The following is a 21,873-nucleotide window of genomic DNA, read 5'->3' as shown; positions in this document are numbered from 1 at the left end:
AGCTAACCTTTTGACCCCCCAAGCTGACCTGTCAAATACTTCCCACCCATCCCGACGAAGAGCAGAGTGAGATTTATAGATTTTTCCACACAGACCAGGCAAATGTTCAGTGTTGTAGCTACTGCACACACATGAGATGCTCTGGAACTAAACATATATGAAAACGCAGACACATTCCTCCCCATAATGACACATAGCAAACGTAAATCGCACATTATTCCGAAAACGTGATTTTTGCCAGGAAATGCCGGCCATACCTCAGACTCCACCTCAAACATAATATGACTATAGAGTAGCCATGTGTTAAATAATGCTATTTATTGAGTCCCAACATGTTGTTCATTCCAGAATGTTGCAAGAGCATCATCTGGTTTGCATTTGGATTCAACTTCTAAAAGTTGTTTATTCAAAAACCATTACCTTTGTACAGTTATCCCTCTTTGATCCAAGTTTTCACATGTCCCTAACTGTAACTTTAATTATTCCCCCAACTGATCCAATGTGTTGATTCATTAATCTTTGTTTCACAATGTGCAAGCAAACTCTCTTTTTTTATTTTTATTTTTTTTTAATTTCCACTGTTAATGTCTCCCTGCTGGTTGTGGCATTTATATTGGCATTGGGCCAACAGTTCTACTTGTCCCAGTCTAGGCCCGAGAGAATATCTGAGGTAAACAAGTTCACGTTCAACTGGTCCATCTATTGTAAACTAGTACAAGCATTATTTCTTTCTTCTTTTAGCCATGTGTTGCTTTCTGAATCCATTCTTCCATCAGATTCAAATGTTTTATTCCGTTATTGAGTTGTTTGTCAAATATTTGAACATGGATCCACCTGCGCAAGCATGCTAGTCATTGCATTATCAGGTGTTTTGGAAGCGAACAAAGAAACCACAATCAGGGCAGGCGATCTTATTCTGTCTGACGGCAATTTTCCTCCTTTATAATTGGTTAAACACCTGCAGAATTTCCCACGTCGTGTTTACATGACTGGGCATGCTGTTGTCTCACCTGTTTGACTGACACAAACCTGTTTATATGACAGGTGGGCAAAAAAACGATGGAGATGTTTTTTACGTGACAATAGTGTGGTTTTACCTCACACTAGCGTCTTTATATTTATATGGTATGATTTAAAGCAGAGGTCTCAAAGCTGTGGCTTGAGGGCAATTTGTGGCACATAGGATTATATTTCACGGCCCCCCTTTGACAAATATTACTTTAAACAGATATTTAATATCTTTTCGATGCTAACGTCCAGAATCCTCATAACACTAATTGATCTTGAAAATAATATTCAGTGGCATATGTCTTTTCTTTTATTGATCATTGATCAAATCATATGAAAATCATCCACATATCCCAGACATCCTAAGTAGTAGCAGTCATGACAGCTATTTGTTTTGACTGAACGTTGTGCTCAGACAAAACCCTGTTGACACATATCTGGATGATGCAGTCCCCTCCTGAATAGTACTTATATGGTCAAAATAATTCTTACTATGCACATACCTTTCTCATTAAACACACTTTATCTCAACCCCTTCCTCCTCTAAGCTTTTTCAAATTCAGCTATTTTGCTTGCTTGTTGCCCCGCCCACTTGCTGTCAATTTGATTTATGAGAGGACGTGATTGGTCCAGAATATAGCGCTATCCAATGAACGACGGCTGTTGATTAAAGGGGAGGATTCAACATGGCCGGTGCCCGCCTCGCTTTGGACCGCACCCCAGTGGGCGACGTACTCAACTAAAGTTGCGCGAGCCGGTTAGCTGCAAGTGGAAGAGGGAGGGCTGAAGGGAGAGGCGTTCAAAAAGATTGAAAAAAAAAAAAGCAAAGTAAGAGGGAGGAACTGCTTGTAGTGTAGCTTCAACTCCCGGCGAAACTGCAGCAGTCGACTGGAAAAAAAATAAAAAGTTTTGACTCACGTCGACGCCGACTGAGCCACCATTACGAAGGCGTCCCTGCACCGTTTAAGCAGGTAAACATTTAATACTTTATCACTTTTCGCTACGGTGCTACTCCATAATTCATTCAGATTGTCCGGCGATGACTCGAGCATACGAACCAGGAAGCCTTGCATGCTAGTTCAATACGCTGCTTGGAGTGGCACCTCGTGGAACAGATGGCTTTGTTTTGTTTTTAAATAACGATATGAATAAACTCACAAACTCGCTGATATGAATTTTAATTGAATATTTTTTAGTATTCACGTTATATATCGATACAAATGAGTCAAGTTTTGCAACCGCGTTGTGGCAGCTGGCCCGAGCTAAAAGCCACAAGGGCAGAGGCAGGAAGTGATTCGCTTGAATGAGGCCGGCCGGCTCAGACTTTCAGCCCAACTGGGATGGAAATAAAACGGAAGGTGTATTTCGACTGCGGGCATATCTTCTTGGTCGGGTATATTATTAAAAGCTCTATTATTTCGCGGTTGAACTTCGGTGGCCTGCCTGGTCAGGAACGTGTGACGTCACCACTCTACCGGACGACCAGCCCTACCTCACCCAAGCACGTCACCTTATTGTCCGACGGTGCACTCCCTTTTTTTTTTTTTTTAAATCTAATTATCTCTCTTTAGTACGCTTGTTTTCCTAGGAACATCAACCACTGATAGAGCACACTTTGATTTATTTGGCTCAAGGTTAATTAATCTGATTGATCTAGTTCATGTAGATTCTCCTCATGCCAACTGCACAGATAACATTTTGTGGATCGTAATGATCGATATTTTTGGTTGTATATGTGTTGTATGTTGATTTGCCAGTGTTTCAGCATCAATTTTTATTTTAAGTATCGGTGACTGGTACCGGCAACATTCACGAGTACCCAATACCACCAAAATGAACTTTTGGCAATTTGAAAGTAGATGAATGCACGATGGGTGTGTAGGCAGTGACTTTTAAAATAATCATGCAAATTATCTCCAGTAAAAACCAGTTTGGCTTGTGATTTCCACAGTTGACAACAGTCAATTAGTCAAGCTGTAGGTGTTCTTTTGCATAGAATTTAATTTTAACATAGGAAACCATTTTGTCAATTTTGTATTGACATTATTCTGTCACCTAATAGACTATTTTGGGGTACTGGACCAGCTGCATATTTTTGTTTGAGGGCATAGAAGCCATCTTGATTTCAGTTGATATCAGCCTACATTATTTTTTTTAAATCAATGTGAGAGCCCTATAATAAAGGAATTTTGATTCATTTTGTTATATGGCGAGCGAGGTTAAGTCATTGTGATAGCTGGATTTTACAAATGTGTTTGTATAACTCTCCTAATATATTGTGCAGTGTGTTATTTGGAAGCAAGCACTTTTGGGGCTTTTAATGGTGTTGTAAAATGAGCCCCCTTTTGAGATTTTTGCACTCCCTCTGGGCGAAGTACAATTTAAACCCAGACGTGCAGGAATTTTTATTTTTTTTGTATTGTCCCAATGACTGTTTGTGTTTACGGTGACTTTTTAGTCTGGGCTAGATGATTTCCTTGTTTGTCGTAAGTAAGTGTGACATTTGCAGAGACCCAGTGGCAGTTGCTCAAAGTTGACTCAAGGTTGCTTTTTGTAGTTTGTGGTGAGAATAAACCGATGATGCTCCACTCGCTGACAAGAGTTGCTAGCTGAACTTTAGTCATCAAAGGAAAACTGATTTATTTTTCTTTAAAGAACAGAAACAAATTTCAGGTCTCCTAAATTTGACATGAAGATCATCTTAGGTTGCACAGTGGCACGTTTTCTCCAAGTTTCCGCATTTTTGCATTTCTTTGTCTTGGTTCTTTCTCTTTTGTTTCCTTCACCCTTGGCTTCCTTCCTCTGTTTTTTTTTTTTTTTTTTTCCCCGGATTGTTTTTCCCTCTAGGTCAGCCCGGTCTTTCCTTTATACTCCCCCACCCAATGCACACCTGTGTGGTTCAAAAAGCGACTAACAATACGAGGAAATGTTTGCCATGATTAAAGCCATGCTGATGAGTCTTCTTGGCAGCCAAGATGGACTTGAAATCAGTTCTTTAAATTTGTGTTTGTTTTCAAACGATCGACTTTATAAAATGTCTAGGGAATCACTGTCCCATCACTCGTGGGGTAGTTTTAGAACAGGCCCATGGGCGACTTGTATTTGGTCGTTGACTAGATTTTGCACAAACTTTGCCCCAATCTTCTAAAAATATGAGGTCATTGGTAGGAAGGAAGCACAGTTGTACTACAGGACATGTTGGGAAATCTATTTGACTTTTGTATCTACTGAGCACCTGGCATGCCTCCATTTTCTGAAGTGGTTAATACTTTTGGAGATTATGCAACGCTGACGCCGAGCTTTCGAACGCATGCTTCATCATGAGACGTGTTTCTGACTCCATTGGATCTGACATGTCAGCTGAATGAGGTCTGAGCACTTTGTTAAATGAGGCCATGGTTTGGATGATAATGCAACCGTAGGCCAGATAAAGTCTGTAGGTGTTAAGGCTAAAGTCCAAATGATAAAGCGGTCAGATAATAAATAAACCGGAGCAAAGAAGTGCCATGTTGGGTTCCTGATGGCTTGTAAATGACATCCTTATGAGACCAACACCCTTTTATCAGCTGCCCATCCATTTATCAGAAAAGGTGTTGGCGATCAAGAGCGCTTTTGCATTCGGATCGTTAAAACCGGCCTATTAAAAGTCTGACATGGCTTGGATGGCATTAGGTAAACTCAACTGGAGAACATTCAGAAAGAGTTTGACAAGATTTCTGGCATGTAATTATTGAGATTTTTGACATTTTTGGCTAAAGTTTCTCCACATCACGAGACCATTTTCTGTCGACCAATCAGGGAAGTCCAAAATGTGCCAAAAGTTAGCTAGCCGCAATTGATTTTAACACCCTGTGAAATAGAAGGAACCAAAAAAATAAATAAAAAAATGCAGCGTCAAGTGCTGCTTTGGTGGAAACTGAACTTGATGATTACCGTTCAAGTGCTCTTGGTTTTGAGGGGAATGTGGAAAGTCATTTGGGATGTCGAGCTGTTAAGCGGCAAAGTCATTTTCCAGAAAGGTCTTCATTTGACTTCTCTTTGTGTGTGCCCAAGCAAATGCCAGCGAAGCCACTAAATCTCCACGCCGTGAATTTCCACCCTGTTTTTATTCCGATTCTCACTTTCCGAGTGCCAAGGAGAGCAGACGTGAATCAAACAGCAGTGTAAAAATCTCCGTCGTATGAGAAGAAAGCTTTGACTCATTGATCGGATGATGGAAGCTTCTGGGAACACAGCAGTATTTATTTATTGACACGCATGTCAATCCATGCGTATCAATCCGCCACCATAAAGCCCCTGAGCAAGAACAGGATGAGTTTTCACAAGTATGACTGTACATGGTCATTCCGTGTTCGAAGGCGTCACTGACGACCCCCCTCGGTTATTACAGTAAGTCAGGAAGTCAGTGAGGCGGAAAGGAATGAGTCTGATGGGGGGGGGGGGGGGATGTATGGGCTCCCTTTACGGAACCCACGTTGACCCGCTTTCCCAGTGGAGCAATTGAGAGCTATTTAAATTCCAGGAGCAATTTTCTTTGCGTTTGTTGGTGTTATTTCACAAAGTGCAAACTTTAGTTTATTGCTCTTGTAAATACTGTTCGGTCGGTAAATGCGGTAAGCTTTTCTCACTTCCTCTTGCTAGTTTATAATTTGTTTCACGATAGTATTGTAGCTACTAATGTTTAATCATCTGTCAAACTGTTAACCTTCCCTATTTTAATTTTCTTACCAGACGTTGGGGAGTTATTTTTATCAAATGCCACGTCGACAATATTTAAATAAAAGTTTCCTGGAGCATCTTTTAGAGCAGAACAACAGGAAGGCTGCTGTCTTAGCCGACAATTACGTCTAGGTGGGTTTCACGACAGTTTTGGTCGGAGGTAAGGTCCGCATCGACGGTACTTTATTCCTCTTTTCGATGTAGAGCAGCCCCGGTCAAATTAACCGTGGCTATTTTTGTATTAAGGGGCTCTCTTGAGATGTCGTTTGAAATGTGCCGCCGTATTTTCTGTGTCAAGCGTGTGCAGTCAACAGAATTATTCTTAGAGCCGTGCAGAGAGAGAAAAAAATTAAAAACATTGCTGCAATGCAACCGGATTTGCAACCTTTTTTTTTTTAAAGCTAAAAAACATTTTCTACATAGCATCTTCCAAATACAGATCTTACATTTTTGGAATGACCTTGCACAACATTATTTGGCTTTCAGGTTCCAATCAGCTTAAGTGCAGCAGATGTTCCCCAGATAAATATTTATATCCACGTATTGATTTCGGCTTAATGTACAGTATGTTTGGTGTATTTAAATCCTTGTAAAGCTTAAGCAATGGCAGACTTTAGATAAGTGACTTTTTGTCGAGAGGCAGGGAGGAGGCATGGTGGATAAAGTAGACATTTGTGGAATTTGTCTCTCCCTGATTGAGAGGGTGAGTATGGCAGGAATGCGACCCTGAAAAGACTGGATAAACAGCGGAAGGTGGATGGGGGGGGTTGGAGGTTGTTGGTCTTATGGAGAAGCAGACAGACGTGTGTCCTAAGACCTCGAAAAAGGGCTACGGAGCCATCGGATAGCGACGGCATCACCAATTTCCCCTCACAGGATGTAGGCGTCCAACAAGAGTTGGGACTTGGAGACGCTTTGGACAATGATGGATTTCAGCTGCAGCCTGGGGAACTTGATGGGAGGATTGGGGCAGGGGTCATGAGAAGAATGATGCTCTCTCTGCTTTCTTTCTCACAGATCCGCGTTAATGTGGTGGAACGGGTACAAGACTGTTAAATGACCTATTTTGATACGTCGTCAAGGGTCTGTCAGCTTTTTTTGAATACAGATGACGGTTTATTTTTATTGGCTCGTTGCTGGAGATGATCATTAACTAACTGCCCGAGCGACGTTAAGCTCGTAACGAATCTGAACGTGCTTGAAGTGTTTTTGCATAAAGTGGATCTGCAAAAGTCACGGTGTCATGAAATGACTTGTGACGCTGGAAACGCTCTTCCTTTTTTCAACCGCCTTTTTCTCTTTTCATAAAATGGTGCTCGACTGCAATCTCTCTTCACGCTTTCATAATGTTGAACATGAAGGATTTGGCAACAGTTTGTTTCCCATTGGAGCCTTTTTGCAATGGACTCTTGGCCCAACAGCTGGCCCAAAGTATTGTTTGACGTAATTACAACTATAATTTATTTTTTTATTGCAAGAGGCCTCCAGTGTCATATTCCATGTTTTGCATGTGAGCATAATCATGCAAACCTTTCTGGCCATGCAAGAACTCAGCAACAACTGGTAGCGCTTGAAAAGAAGAGCTGAACTAGTAAAGTCTGGATCACCAAAACTTATTGTCAGGAGACTCTTTGTCCTAGTTGACTTATTGCTTGCTCTCAGCACACAGCCTTCTTCTCTCCTCTATACTGGTAATACCCGTCGAGTCACTTTCTATTGGCGTTGAACCGCAGCATTCCCGGTCAACAGGCTGCTAGTTAGAAGCTTTTCAGATTGTAGGCTATATGAAATATGGCGCAGTATGTGCATTAACACTGCGAGGGCTTGCAAGACTCTATTTTTATTTATTTTTTAATTTACTGGAATATATGGATAGGAGCGGGCATAAAGATTTCTTTTATTTTTACATTTATTTTTTTCTATTTACAATTTTATATATATATATATATTTTTTTTTTAAATATATATATTAAATTTTTATATATATATTTTTTTTTAGCATGAATATGAAATGGTAATTTTTGTTTATTTTTTGCTGACCTATTTCGAGGAGGCATTTTCTGTCGTGCATGATTGCTTGTGAAAGTAATAAAGCGAGCAATGAGTCACGTAGCGAGACTTTAGATTTGGTGTCAGTCCTGTAAATGTTAAATTACAAAACTAATTCCACTTCCTCCCTCTCTTTTTTTCTTAACAGCTACCATGGCAGACCCAAACAAGTATCTGTATGGGGACCGGAACCTGATCAACAACCCACTGGCACAAGCTGACTGGGCCTCCAAGAAGCTAGTATGGGTTCCCTCACAGAACCTGGGCTTCGAGGCCGGCTCCTTGAAAGAGGAGCGGGGCGACGAGTGCTTGATCGAGTTGGCCGACTCCGGTAAGAAGATCAGGGTGAACAAGGATGACATCCAGAAGATGAACCCACCCAAGTTTAGCAAAGTGGAAGACATGGCTGAGCTCACCTGCCTGAATGAAGCCTCCGTGCTGCACAACCTGAAGGAGAGATACTACTCTGGGCTCATTTATGTGAGTTTGAAACGCTGTAGAATTTTGGAGAAACATCTTCCTGGGGGATTAGAAGTTGTTATACCATACATTTTAATTATTATTATTTTTTAAATCTATTCACGGGCTCTGTCTGATGTTTCCTCTCCAGCCCTTGTGGGTGGGTGTTGACTCTGAACAGGAACTTTGATACGAGGGCATGGAATGCAAATGACATTCTAATTGATGTTCATTATTTGTGTTTATACCCCATGTCCATGACCGACCGGGGTCACTGCCTTCCTCGAGGCGCCTCCAGGCTCCGTAGGCACTCATGGGAGAGCTTGTGCTTCCCAGAGGGAAAGATGCCTGATACAGAATCTTGGAATGGCAGCGCAGGAATCAGGAAACCAAAAAAAAAAACCCCAAAAAAACAACTAGAAGCGGAAACTTGGATAGAAAAGAAAATTAAAGTGGGCACTGCAGCTTTTGTGGTTTTCAAAGTGTGTATTTGATGTTGGTCTTGAATCCAAAAATGATCTGCAATCTGATTTCGAGAATCGACTTTGGTTTACAATGCAGTCCAATTCAAAACTTGGCCTTCATTTTAAACTCCTCGCTGGGTGGGGTCGACGTTGCATAATATAGACGAGGAGTCAACCCGAGCAGAATTGATGAGAGAGCCTCCACCCTTTCCTGAGGCCAGACCGACCTTTTCAGCAGCTTGTCCATAAAATAAAATAAATGTGTAATAATAATCAATACCCCCCCCCCCACCCCAGTACAGATGAATTGCTCAATAAATACAGATGTTTTCAATAAATAATTTTCTCGCTGACAGCCAACTTTGAATCCCCTTTTGAACCCGTCGTTCCTTTCTGTTCCGCAGACATACTCTGGGCTCTTCTGCGTCGTCATTAATCCCTACAAGAACCTGCCAATCTACTCTGAGGAGATAGTTGAAATGTACAAGGGAAAGAAGAAACACGAAATGCCGCCTCATATCTACGCCATCACTGACATATCTTACAGAAGCATGATGCAGGGTAGGTCACCGACCCACACACACTTTTTTGCACAGAATTAATTTCATGTAACTTTTTTTTGCAAATGACTCGCCATCCCTTTACATTTTTAAATGCCATTTTATTTTGACCCACATCAGAAGAGCGTCGTTTTTACACAAGGCAGTTTGTAATTAGCTTTGTCAGCAGCGACTCCTTCCAGTGGCTGCAAGGCGGATGTTGATTTCCTGTTTTGTGGCGAGAGCGTTCCGGCGATACAAAGCAGCTGCGCATGTGATCATTTAAGATGGTTAGTCTACTTATTTACGTCTGCCCTGATCTTTTTACAGATCGTGAGGACCAGTCCATTCTCTGCACGTGAGTTGCAAATCATTCCCAGTCAAAATGATCCCCCCCCCACCACTATTTGATTAGTGATATTTATTTCTGTTCATATTTGCGTAATCTGTTTTCTGTTTTGATTATCTTATTGTGTTTGGCTCTTAGAGGCGAGTCTGGCGCCGGTAAGACTGAGAACACCAAGAAGGTCATCCAATATTTGGCTCATGTGGCCTCCTCTCACAAGACCAAGAAAGATCAGGTAAGCCGACATACTTCTCCCGTCATCTTTCACATCAGCTGTTTTTTAAAAAAAAAAAAAAAAAAATCCCCATTGTCCCCTGAACTCCTGACTGAAATCTTTAGCTCACATGGTGGTGTTTGCATACGAATGCGTGTGACTAAATGGATTATGTAACATCCGCTACTCCATTATTGTATTTTTGCGCTGAAGACATAAAAAAATAGCCACCACAAGAGGGAGACATGTTTTATAAACAACTGCGCTGATTTAGAGACGCTCTTTGAGACAAAGATTGTAACTCACATTGCTGACGCTTGCTTTTTCGGACTTTACTGCTCCCGACACGAAAAAGCAACCGTTAAGAAATCCATCTAGAAAGTTTTTGTAGCCGGCCGGGCTTTTGCGACACGCAACTGAATGTGGTTCAGGCAAAAACCACATCAGTGTCCATCATTCCATTTTTGAGGTTGTCGTATTTCTCTCTTCCCATCAACAGAGCAGCTCGATCCTGTCACATGTGAGTTAACTCTCTCTCTCTCGCCCTTTTTTATTCGTTCTTTCTCCCCACCTGCTTCTGTCATCGCCGTCCCTCCTTCCAACTTCCTCATCCCCCCCCCCCACCCGTCCTGCGGCTTCCCTCCATTGGAGCACATTGCTGTGGGAGTTGTTTTGTGTCACCGAAGGGTTACTTCATGAATCCGAAGGAAGTTTGTTGTCGGATTAGCGGAAGCTGTTCCTGTGAAAAAATTCAGCCAGACAATTCTAGGATAGGTGGGGAGAAGGAATCCTTATCAAGCACTTTGTGGCCTTCATGGGGGGGAGTTGGTAGCCAAATTTTGCCTGGCTGAATTTTTCCCAGATTTCTGTGGCTACTTGGTGCGTGCTCTTGTCCGAATGTTTTTTTTTGTCCAGGATCTGCTTTGCAGTTTCCCCGTCCCTCAGCCAATGCATTTAATTACTAAGCAGCTTCTAACATGTTATGTAATTTTTAAAAAAATATTTGTTTATATAACATAACTAGCAGATAAGGACATTTAAAAAAAAAAAAAAAAAATGAAAGCACGTTTTTAACAAGTTTAATTGTTAGTGTCACTCTTTGAATTCACTTTTAATATTTAATAATAAAAAAAATTGTTGGTGAGAATTTATTTTTCAATGTTCTAAACTACCAATCTGTGCAAAAAGATTTTTTCCTCCTGGATCTTTCCACTCTGGTGATGGCTGTGAGGTTCCCTGGGTTTGATGGTATCTTAAGCTGCCAAAGATCATTTTCAGGTGTGATCATAAAAGCAGCTTGTTAATAACAGGGTCAAATGTTTTTCTCACCAGGGCGAGCTGGAGAAGCAGCTTCTGCAGGCCAACCCTATCCTGGAGGCATTTGGAAATGCCAAGACAGTCAAAAATGACAACTCCTCCAGATTTGTAAGAAATCATCTATTGGGTTTGATTTATTTTAAAACATATCAACTCAAACTGTCTTTTTTTTTTTTGCAGGGAAAATTCATCAGGATTAACTTTGACGTCAACGGTTACATTGTTGGCGCAAATATTGAGACCTGTATCCTTATTTTCCTGCAATTACCAATTTTTTTTGGCCAAATGAGGTGCTATGTGTTTCTTATTTTGGAGTTCGTCTGCATCTGAAACATTGCCCCTTGACAGACTGATTGTTAGATTTGCTGGAGAAGTCCCGTGCCATTCGTCAGGCCAAGGATGAACGCACCTTCCACATCTTTTACTACCTGCTCACAGGAGCTGGAGATAAATTGCGTGGTATGCTCAATACTATCAATCACTTTGAATCATTTGACAAAAATGTCTTCCTCTACTTTACTAATGAGGTCATTGATCTCCTTTCTCTAGCTGAGCTCCTACTTGAAAATTACAACAACTACCGTTTCCTTTCCAATGGGAATGTTACAATTCCGGGACAACAGGACAAGGATCTTTTTGCAGAGACCATGGATGCCATGAGGATTATGAGTATCCCAGAGGATGAGCAAGTCGGTAAGGCCAATGTTGAACCATTTGAAATAAACCGCCTTTTGCTATTTCCTTTATTTAATTTATTTACCTTTTTTGTTTGTAGGCATGCTGAAGGTTGTGGCTTCTGTGCTGCAGCTGGGCAATATGACCTTCAAGAAGGAGCGTCACAATGACCAGGCCTCCATGCCTGACAACACAGGTAGGTTCTTCCAGTCCCTCTCTGATAATAGAAACTAAATTATATCTTTAACTTGACTTTTTTTTTTCCCCCCCAGCTGCTCAGAAGGTCTGCCACCTCATGGGGATGAATGTCACAGACTTTACCAGGGCCATCTTAATGCCCAGGATCAAGGTGGGTCGAGACTATGTTCAAAAGGCCCAGACCCAGGAGCAAGCCGAATTTGCTGTGGAGGCCTTGGCTAAAGCCACATATGAGAGGATGTTCCGCTGGTTGGTTATGAGGATCAACAAAGCCCTGGACAAAACTAAGAGACAAGGAGCCTCCTTTATTGGCATCCTGGATATTGCTGGCTTTGAGATCTTTGAGGTAAGCCGAAGTAAAGTATGCAGAAACGACTATATCTGTTGAAAATAGTGGAACCGACTGGATACCATTCTTATCGTTGTGATTTTTCTTCCAGCTGAACTCCTTCGAGCAGTTGTGCATCAACTACACCAACGAGAAGCTTCAGCAGCTGTTCAACCACACCATGTTCATCCTGGAGCAGGAGGAGTACCAGCGGGAGGGCATCGAGTGGAGCTTCATCGACTTTGGCCTCGACCTGCAGCCTTGCATTGAACTCATTGAGAAGCCTGTGAGTTGGTGGGGGAGGGAGATTTTGTGTACATCCATTTTTTTGGGGTCATGAGCATCACTCTCTCCCCATTTGTGTGCAGGCCAGCCCTCCTGGTATTCTTGCTCTGCTGGATGAGGAGTGCTGGTTTCCCAAAGCTACAGACAAGAGCTTTGTTGAGAAAGTGCTCCAGGAGCAAGGAAACCACCCCAAGTTCTTTAAGCCAAAGAAACTGAAGGATGAAGCAGATTTCTGTATTATCCATTATGCAGGCAAGGTGAGCAGGTTGAGGATTTTCTCTTCTATAGTCTTCATCAGTATTTTTTTGCACGCACTATAAATGGCAACAAATGGATATCTTCTCTTACTCATCAGGTTGACTATAAAGCGGATGAGTGGCTGATGAAGAACATGGACCCTTTGAATGACAATGTTGCCTCGCTGCTCAACCAGTCGACAGACAAATTTGTTTGTGAACTGTGGAAGGACGGTAAGTCTGGAAATGCCCCAAAACAGACACTTAACACTTTTCGACACAACTTAGTAATCTTTTGATATTCAACCCTACTCTAAGCATTTTAAATAGTCAACATAAAATTAGCCGACACGCAAAATGTTAAGTTATTCTAAAGCTAACAACGACTAATGTTAAGTTATGCTAAAGCTAACAATGGCTAATTATTTCTTGATTACATTAGCATAAAGTAATGCTAAATAAGGGAGCGTGTTCCTATATTTTTTTTCATCTTTTTTTTGATCGTGTTGCTCAGCTTTTAATGGGGCCAAAAGTGCTGGGTGTGGACAGTGTTTAATAATTCAAGCTTGCCGTTCCTGTTTTCATTTCACATTTCTTTCTCTTTACTGTCTGGTGTGTGTATGCACCTCTGTTTTTACCCTTTCTTCAAATGTGTTCCTTTAAAATTCCTCTGTTTGGCCCCATTTTGTACGTTACATTTGATCCAAACGTCTTTGCTGGCTCTCAGAGGTACAGAATTCTCAGAGAGCCTATTTTTATCAGCGTTTTCCTATTCTACACTCAGACTCAGGTGACAAGGTTTCTTTTTTTTCATGTCTTCTGTCGTCTGGCGCGCAATCAAATGCTTTGTTTGCTCCATCGGTTTTCCCCTCCAAATACCTGCTTTGGGCTACAACATCAGTGAAATGTTCAAGCTTTTTTTTCTGTGCTTTACTGCTTTTCAACTTTTCCACTTGTTGCTCCATCATTGAACTCTCCCTTTCCCTCTCCCATGTAAATAGTGTTGTGTGGGACTCCTGGTGGTGGTCATGGGTACTACAGAAAAGGGTATACGCTGCATGGGTTTGGTGTTATTTTTTTTTCCCCTTTTGTTGGGTCATCACAAAAATAAATGCCCACTGCAATGAGTGTCACTTTTCCAATGCATATGAATATCTACACATAGTTTTCACCCCAAATTACTGTGTGAATAGTTGCCATTCACCCACTGCACTGTTTTGCCCTCCCTGTTGTTCTGTGGTTGTAATTTTTTTACACTTCACTGGATTGTACTACCTCCCCCCCCTCCCTTAGTTTTAATTTGCATCCCATCTATTGTGTGGTGTTATTGTTTGGCGTATTCTGTCCTCTACTTTTTTCTGGGTGGTTGTCTCCCAAGAGAAAGTGGATGACCTATTTTGTCATGCATTAGTAAATGAGTTCTTTGAGTAATTTTTTTTATGTCTTTGTGTGTTGCCCTCTTAGTGGACCGCATAGTCGGACTGGATAAGGTTTCCGGCATGTCCGAGATGCCAGGTGCTTTTAAGACTCGCAAGGGCATGTTCCGCACCGTGGGCCAGCTCTACAAAGAGCAACTGTCCAAGCTCATGGCCACGCTGAGGAACACAAATCCAAACTTTGTTCGCTGCATCATCCCAAATCATGAGAAAAAGGTAAAAAAATTAATAAATAAGAAACGCGCTGCAAGGTAAGCTGCAAAGTTGCTGAATATCCTCATTTTATTTCACCAGGCAGGAAAACTGGAGCCTCACCTGGTTCTGGAGCAGCTAAGATGCAATGGTGTTCTGGAGGGGATCCGTATCTGCAGACAAGGCTTTCCCAACCGAATTGTCTTCCAGGAGTTCAGACAGAGGTACCTAAATGTTCTGCCGCCAATTCTCACTTTGAGTCTGTATACCCAATATTACCTGCTCTTCTCTCAGATATGAAATCCTCACTCCAAGCGCTATTCCCAAAGGCTTCATGGATGGAAAGCAGGCTTGTGTGCTTATGGTAAAAAAAAAAAAAAAAAAAAATCTGTTCACGCGTCAATGTGAAGATTCACACACAAGACATGAATGTGTTTCTTTTTCCCGTCAGATCAAAAGTCTGGAGCTTGATCCTAATCTTTACCGTATTGGCCAAAGTAAAGTTTTCTTCAGAGCTGGAGTTCTTGCCCACCTGGAGGAGGAAAGGGACATGAAAATCACAGACATTATTATTAGTTTCCAGGCTTGGTGCAGAGGCCATTTGGCCCGCAGGTAAGAATCAGGGTTTAATTATTAGTGTTGCATCCAGAGGTGTACCATTTATTAAAAATAAAAAGATGTCTTTCTTTCCTCACTTATTTACTTTTTGTTTTCTTTTGCAGGGCTTTTGCAAGACGACAACAGCAGCTGACTGCGATGAAGGTCATCCAAAGGAATTGCGCTGCTTATCTCAAACTCCGAAACTGGCAGTGGTGGAGGCTTTTCACCAAGGTAACAATCTGTTGTGTTATTTCTTACCGATATTTTTGCATGCTTTGAGCTTCTTTTTTTTTTAAATACCAAAATACCTTCTCAGGTGAAGCCCCTACTTCAAGTAAGCAGACAGGAAGAAGAAATGCAGGCCAAGGATGACGAGTTGAGCAAAGTGAAGGAGAAACAGATCTATACACAGCAACAGCTCCGAGAGCTGGAAGACCAGCATCAGCAGGTAAAACAAAAACAATCGAGTGGAGGAACGCACGAGAAAGCACTTTCCCACAACGCTTAAATGCTGTGCTTTTTTTTTTTTTTTTTTGTAGCTGAGTGCTGAGAAGATGGCCCTCCAAGAACAGCTACAGGCCGAAACGGAACTCTGTGCTGAGGCTGAAGAGATGAGAGCTCGCCTGGCTGCCAGAAAGCAGGAATTGGAGGACATCCTCCACGATCTGGAAGCCCGTGTGGAGGAGGAGGAAGAGCGTGCTTCTCAGCTCACGGCGGAAAAAAAGAAGATGCAGCAAAATATTTCTGTGAGTTTTGACACGACCGCTTTTAGGAGGCTTGTGCGTCACTCCTAAATTCTTATCCATTTGGAAATAGGACTTGGAGCAACAGCTGGATGAAGAGGAGGCAGCTAGACAGAAGCTACAACTGGAGAAAGTCACCACGGAGGCCAAATTGAAGAAGTTTGAGGAGGAAATCATGGTTCTAGATGATCAGAATGCCAAACTTATCAAGGTTTGGATATACACAAAGTCAAATGTATATCAAATAATATCATACAATTAAAAAAAAAAAAAAACTGTTTGTGAATTTAGGAGAAGAAATTGATGGAGGAAAGAATATCCGAGTTCACCACCAACCTTGCCGAAGAGGAGGAGAAATCGAAGAGCCTGCAAAAACTGAAGACCAAACATGAAGCCATGATCACAGACCTTGAGGGTAGAATGGCAGTTTAGTTTTTCAGTACATTCTGCATTTCTTCTCCACAAACTCATTGTTTTGATTTTTGTCTCAGACCGACTGCGTAGGGAGGAGAAACAACGCCAGGAGGTGGAAAAGAACCGACGCAAACTTGAGGGTGACGTCACCGACGTACACGACCAAATCGCCGAGCTGCAGGCCCAGATTGCTGAGCTTCGTGCCCAGTTAGCCAAAAAGGAGGAAGAGCTCCAGGCTGCGCTCGCCAGGTGTCCATTTATGACACAGCTCATCATTTTTTAATACTCGGACTGTTAATTGTTCAGCGGTAACTCAAACCATTGGCATTTTTAGGATCGAGGAGGAAGCGGCACAGAAGAATATGGCTCAGAAGAAGATCAGAGAGATGGATGCTCAGTTATCTGAACTCCAGGACGATTTGGAGATGGAGCGACAGTCCCGCGTCAAAGCTGAGAAACAACGACGGGACCTCGGAGAAGAACTCGAGGCTCTCAAGACGGAGCTGGAGGACACGCTGGACTCCACCGCCGCACAGCAGGAACTCAGGTAGAGCTCGTCGTCCTGACTATTGTAGAACTTCACTTTAATTTTGCGTTCTCTGCCCAGATCCAAACGTGAGACAGAAGTGGCCCAGCTGAAGAAGGCTCTGGAAGATGAGGCCAGAGTGCATGAGCAGCAGATGGTTGACATGAGACAGAAGCATAGTCAATCTTTTGATGAATTAAATGAGCAGCTGGAGCAGGCAAAACGGGTATTGACATATTTCTTCTACTTCACACCTCTTGTTTTTTGTTTTTTTTTGTATGACAAAACCAACAAATCAAACTCTTCATCCTCCAGAACAAAGTGTCAATGGAGAAGGCCAAGCAAGCTCTGGAATCTGAGAGGAACGAGCTTACCATCGAGCTGCAGAGCTTGATGCAGGGAAAAGGAGATTCCGAGCATCGTAGGAAGAAAGCCGAATCGCAGGTTCAGGAGTTGCAGCTCAAGTTTTCGGAGAGTGAGCGCCAACGGTTGGAGCTCAGTGAGAAATTCACCAAAATGCAGGTATGCTTTATTTTTTTTTTTTCTTTGTTCTATCACATATTTCTAACCCACATGGTCCATCAAGTCAAACAATATGGCTGAAACAGTGATAATTTGATATATTAAAAAACAAAATTCTCATTTGTGACCATCCACAGGTAGAACTGGAAAACGCCAACGCCATGCTGAACGACGTGGAATCAAAGTCCATCAAGGCAACCAAAGACCGCTCGACACTCGAGTCCCAGTTCCAGGATGTCCAGGTATACTCCCAATCCTATATTACATTGAAGTACATGCAGCTTGTGGTCCTACTGGAGATACATTCATTTTGTTTCCAACAGGAAGTGCTTCAGGAAGAGACCCGGCAAAAACTGTCAATGGGCACACGTCTTCGCCAGCTGGAGGATGAGCAGAATAGTTTGAGAGAACAGCTGGAGGAGGAGGAAGAAGCCAAAAAAAATGTGGAGAAGCAACTTCTAATGGCACAAGCTCAGGTACACCAAAACAAAATGACATATTAGCAGTTTGATGTTCGGACCGGCTTGTTAATAAAAATGCAATATTGCCTTCCTTCTTGCTATTAGATTTTGGAATTCAAGAAGAAGCTCGAGCAGGATTCTTCTTGTTTGGAGAGTGCTGAAGAAGTGAAGAAGAGGGTGCAAAGAGACCTTGAATCGACATGCCATCGCCTGGAGGAGAAATGCTCAGCCTACGACAAATTGGAAAAAACCAAGACGCGCATCCAGCAGGAGTTGGACGACTTGCTGGTTGATCAGGACCACCTCCGACAAATTGTCTCCAACCTGGAGAAGAAGCAAAAGAAGTTTGACCAGGTGAGCTTGCATTTTGAAATGTTTGGATTATTTTGGTAATTGTGCTTCAGGAATGACCGGCCTTGTTGCCATCTTCTCTGTCCAGATGCTGGCAGAAGAAAAGAACATCTCTGCCCGCTATGCAGAGGAGCGAGATCGAGCTGAAGCTGAGGCCCGTGAGAAAGACACTCGTGCCTTGGCTTTGGCACGTGAGCTCGAAACTTTCATGGAGCTGAAGGACGAGCTGGACCGCAACAACAAAATGCTCCGGGCTGAAATGGAAGATCTGGTCTCATCTAAGGACGATGTTGGGAAGAGTGTATGTTTTCATTTCAGAGATGTTTTTATTTTTATTATTTGTCTTTTTTTAACTTTGTGTCCTCATCACAAATCTTAAATTTTCTGTAGGTTCACGAGTTGGAGAAATCTAAACGTTCAATGGACCAGCAGTTGGAGGAGATGAAGACTCAGCTTGAGGAGCTGGAGGATGAGCTGCAGGCTACTGAGGACGCCAAGCTGCGTCTGGAAGTCAATATGCAGGCCATGAAGGCTCAGTACGAGCGAGACCTGGCAGGACGTGACGAAATGGGTGAAGAGAAGAAGAGGTCTTTGATCAAGCAGGTGAAAAGCCTCCAAAGAAAGCCTAGTTTTTTTTTTTATGTTTAATTGAATAGATGAAATAAAATGCATGGCAATTTTAAATTGAAATCTGTGGATGTCTACTTACATGACATGTTCTCGCGTCAGGTCCGTGAGATGGAAATGGAGCTGGAAGATGAACGGAAGCAGCGCTCAGCTGCTGTGGCTTCACGCAAGAAACTGGAGCTGGACCTGAAGGAGCTGGAAGCAGGCATTGACATGGCCAACAAGAACAGAGAGGAAGCTCTCAAACAGCTGAAGAAACTCCAAGTAAGTCACTGTTGATAGCCCTCAAAATGCTCGTCTCGTCATTTGTTTATTTTTAAACTTCGTTTTGTATGCTCCTTAGGCCCAGATGAAAGAACTTATCAGGGAACTGGATGACACCCGTCTGTCCCGAGAGGATATACTTGCGCAGAGCAAGGAGACTGAGAAGAAGTTGAAGAGCATGGAAGCCGAGATGCTCCAGATGCAGGAGGTCGTTATTCACCTCACCATTTTTTACACTTTCATTTTGAAAGTCACGAAACCTGAATACGATCTTGACGTTTCCGTGCAGGAGGTGGCCGCTGCCGAGCGTGTGAAGAGACAGGCTCAGCAGGAGAGGGACGAGCTGCAGGATGAGATCAATAACCAGGCCACCAAGCAGTACGACCTTTCTCAAATGGCATGTTCATCCTCCCATCTTGACATCCCATGACCCCCCTCCTCTTTTTTAACCAACCACAGTGCTCAAGCCGCAGAGGAGAGGAGACGTCTGGAGGCTCGTATCGCTCAGTTGGAGGAAGAGGTGGAGGAGGAGCAGTGTAATACGGAGCTGATGAATGACAGGATGAAGAAAGCAATGCTTCAGGTCTGTGTGTTTGGTCCTCCAAGTGGGTGATGATCTCACTGACAGACTTGGATTCCCTCCCTCCCTTTCTGCAGACTGAACAGATGACTGTGGAGCTGGCAGCGGAGCGCAGTGCCGCCCAGCGTGTCGAAGGCGCCCGTTCCCAAATGGAGCGTCAGAACAAGGACCTAAAACTCAAGCTGCAGGAGCTGGAGGGAACCGTCAAGTCCAAATACAAAGCCAATATGACCGCCTTGGAGGCTAAGATCGCTCAGCTGGAGGAGCAGCTGGACTTTGAGACCAGGTGAAAGCATCAGCAAGCGGTCGAGAGAGATCCTGGAGCTTCACGTCGCCAGTCTGAACGGTGTTCTTCTTTCACTCAGGGAGCGGCAAAGTGCCTCCAAACTTGTGAGACGCGCGGAGAAGAAACTGAAGGAGGTTGTGCTCCAGGTGGACGATGAGAGACGTAATACTGAGCAGTACAAAGACCAGGTCTGATTTTTCGTCATTATTATTTTATTTGACCTCTGTGAGATTTTCCCTATCTTTATTTTAATGCTAATTTTTGACTTCCAGGCGGACAAATTGAACTCTCGCTTGAAGCAGCTGAAGCGTCAGCTGGAGGAAGCCGAGGAAGAGGCTCAGAGGGCAAACGCCAACCGAAGGAAACTGCAGCGGGAGCTGGAGGATGCCACTGAATCGGCAGAGTCCATGAACCGCGAGGTGTCCAGCCTCAAGAGCAAGTTGAGGTGAGGAGAGAAACCGTAATTGGATCACAGGTCACATTTGACATAAAAATCTTTTTACTGGTATAAACTCTAAATTGTTGGACTCACTTGTTTTCCTTCGTTCTAGACGCGGCGACCTCCCGTTCACCATGCGCCGCATCGTGACCCGCACCGGCGTGGAAAGTGATGACGAGCCCGAGCCCAAGAGCGAAACCCCCGAGCCCAAACCTGAATAAATCGCTAGCGACGCTTAATTGGTCATCCACCAAACCGTTACCAGACAACTCCAAATTCACGTGACGTCAGTGTATTTACAAAGACCTAGTCATCTTCCGTGACTGGCTGCTCATTTTGACCGTGACAATCTATGCACACAGTTAAGACGGTAAACCCGGACAATCGCCACGGCAACCGACTCGGGGCCGCCCCCCCCCCCCCCCCCCCTCCTTTTTTTTGACAAATAGTTCTTTCTCTGCGGAATAATGAATAAAGGACATATTTTTATAAGGTGACATTCAAACTATAAAAACCCTAATGTAGGATCTATTTTTCTAATTGAAGAAATGAGCAAACACAGAGAAGTATAATTACTGGAAGGGGACCAAAGTAATATCTCAATCTATAGATTTGTATTTTCTGCTGAAGTTTGTACTATGATTAAGAATGGAAGTACATGTTTGTGGCTCTTGCTTGCGCTTTTGCCTTACAATGAAGGTTTATATGCTCAAATGTATTGCACCAATTTAACTATCAACATGTGACTATGCTTTTGATATATACACATTTCATGAAGTTAAAAAGGGGATGACACAATTCGAAACGACAGCTAGTGAAGGATTGTGACAGTGCTAAAATATTACAGTACATGCAAAGAACATCAACACACGCTGTGACCGTAAATTCAGCCCCCCGCCCTCCCCCCCCCCCTGGATGTTTATTGATCTTTTGTGTTGTTACTGTTGTCTTCATTCTTGTTCAGGGTAAAGTTCAAATGGAGTTGTGGGGTCGGTTATTCCTAAGGGCACACACACACTGTATTCTCAGGGCACAGCTTATTGATTGAGTGAGGGAGGAGTGGGTTAGCATAGTCACAAAGGTTGAACAGGTCATCCTAATGGGATAGAAGGACATAATTGATCACTGTAGCCTGTGTATACTTTACTCAAAATGGCAGAAAAAAAAGATTCAGCATAAATAGAAAAAAAAACCTCTTTTTTTTGCAGAATTCAACCATAAAGCAGCCCTCACACGCTGTGCTCAAGGGTGGCTTTGGCTCGCTCACACTGCTGGGAAGTGAGAGGAATGTGTTATACTAAAATCACTGCTCAAATTAATTACCTGTACGCACTTAAAAACAAATTAAAGCCAAAAGGAAGTATATAAAAAAAAAAGCATCTCATTTATGTAATGTTTATCTGCACCTCAAGAATTGAAGCAATGTTGTGACTATGTGGTATTACAAATAAAGAGGCTTTAAAAGGAATTCTAGTGTTTTTTTTGGTTTTAATAACTACTGCACACCACTTGTCAACACACGTAAAACAGGTTGTGTTGAAATCTAATTTGAATGTTAAACCAAATTGGGTGTTTGTATTTATTTTATTTAAACG

At 42.7% G+C, this 21,873-nt stretch overlaps 1 protein-coding gene across 2 annotated transcripts; it reads left to right on the top strand.

The window, feature by feature from the left end:
* The first annotated feature begins 1,746 nt into the window (after positions 1 to 1,746).
* On the top strand, positions 1,747 to 21,746 carry LOC125984086 (myosin-9). Of its 2 annotated transcripts, XM_049745913.2 has the most exons (41): positions 1,747 to 1,979; positions 7,925 to 8,256; positions 9,104 to 9,260; positions 9,569 to 9,596; positions 9,726 to 9,819; positions 10,298 to 10,318; positions 11,131 to 11,223; positions 11,296 to 11,359; positions 11,476 to 11,574; positions 11,665 to 11,808; positions 11,891 to 11,986; positions 12,063 to 12,334; positions 12,429 to 12,602; positions 12,685 to 12,858; positions 12,957 to 13,071; positions 14,302 to 14,489; positions 14,568 to 14,689; positions 14,760 to 14,829; positions 14,917 to 15,077; positions 15,188 to 15,296; positions 15,382 to 15,513; positions 15,605 to 15,811; positions 15,882 to 16,019; positions 16,100 to 16,223; positions 16,300 to 16,471; positions 16,557 to 16,769; positions 16,830 to 16,974; positions 17,064 to 17,270; positions 17,408 to 17,512; positions 17,594 to 17,746; positions 17,837 to 18,085; positions 18,171 to 18,383; positions 18,473 to 18,685; positions 18,812 to 18,973; positions 19,053 to 19,181; positions 19,263 to 19,351; positions 19,433 to 19,556; positions 19,631 to 19,839; positions 19,919 to 20,027; positions 20,112 to 20,284; positions 20,391 to 21,746. In XM_049745913.2, the coding sequence occupies exons 2-41, from the start codon at positions 7,930 to 7,932 to the stop codon at positions 20,497 to 20,499; spliced, it is 5,883 nt and encodes a 1,960-aa protein (XP_049601870.1). In that variant the 5' UTR covers positions 1,747 to 1,979; positions 7,925 to 7,929; the 3' UTR covers positions 20,500 to 21,746. The 2 variants fall into 2 exon arrangements, with proteins under 2 accessions (XP_049601870.1, XP_049601871.1); XM_049745914.2 differs by lacking the exon at positions 10,298 to 10,318.
* Positions 21,747 to 21,873: the final 127 nt, after the last annotated feature.

This window comes from Syngnathus scovelli, chromosome 16 (assembly GCF_024217435.2).
Source record: "Syngnathus scovelli strain Florida chromosome 16, RoL_Ssco_1.2, whole genome shotgun sequence".
Taxonomy (NCBI): Eukaryota; Metazoa; Chordata; class Actinopteri; order Syngnathiformes; family Syngnathidae; genus Syngnathus; species Syngnathus scovelli.
Note: the sequence above shows the minus strand (reverse complement) of the source record. Positions and strands in the feature narration are given on the sequence as shown.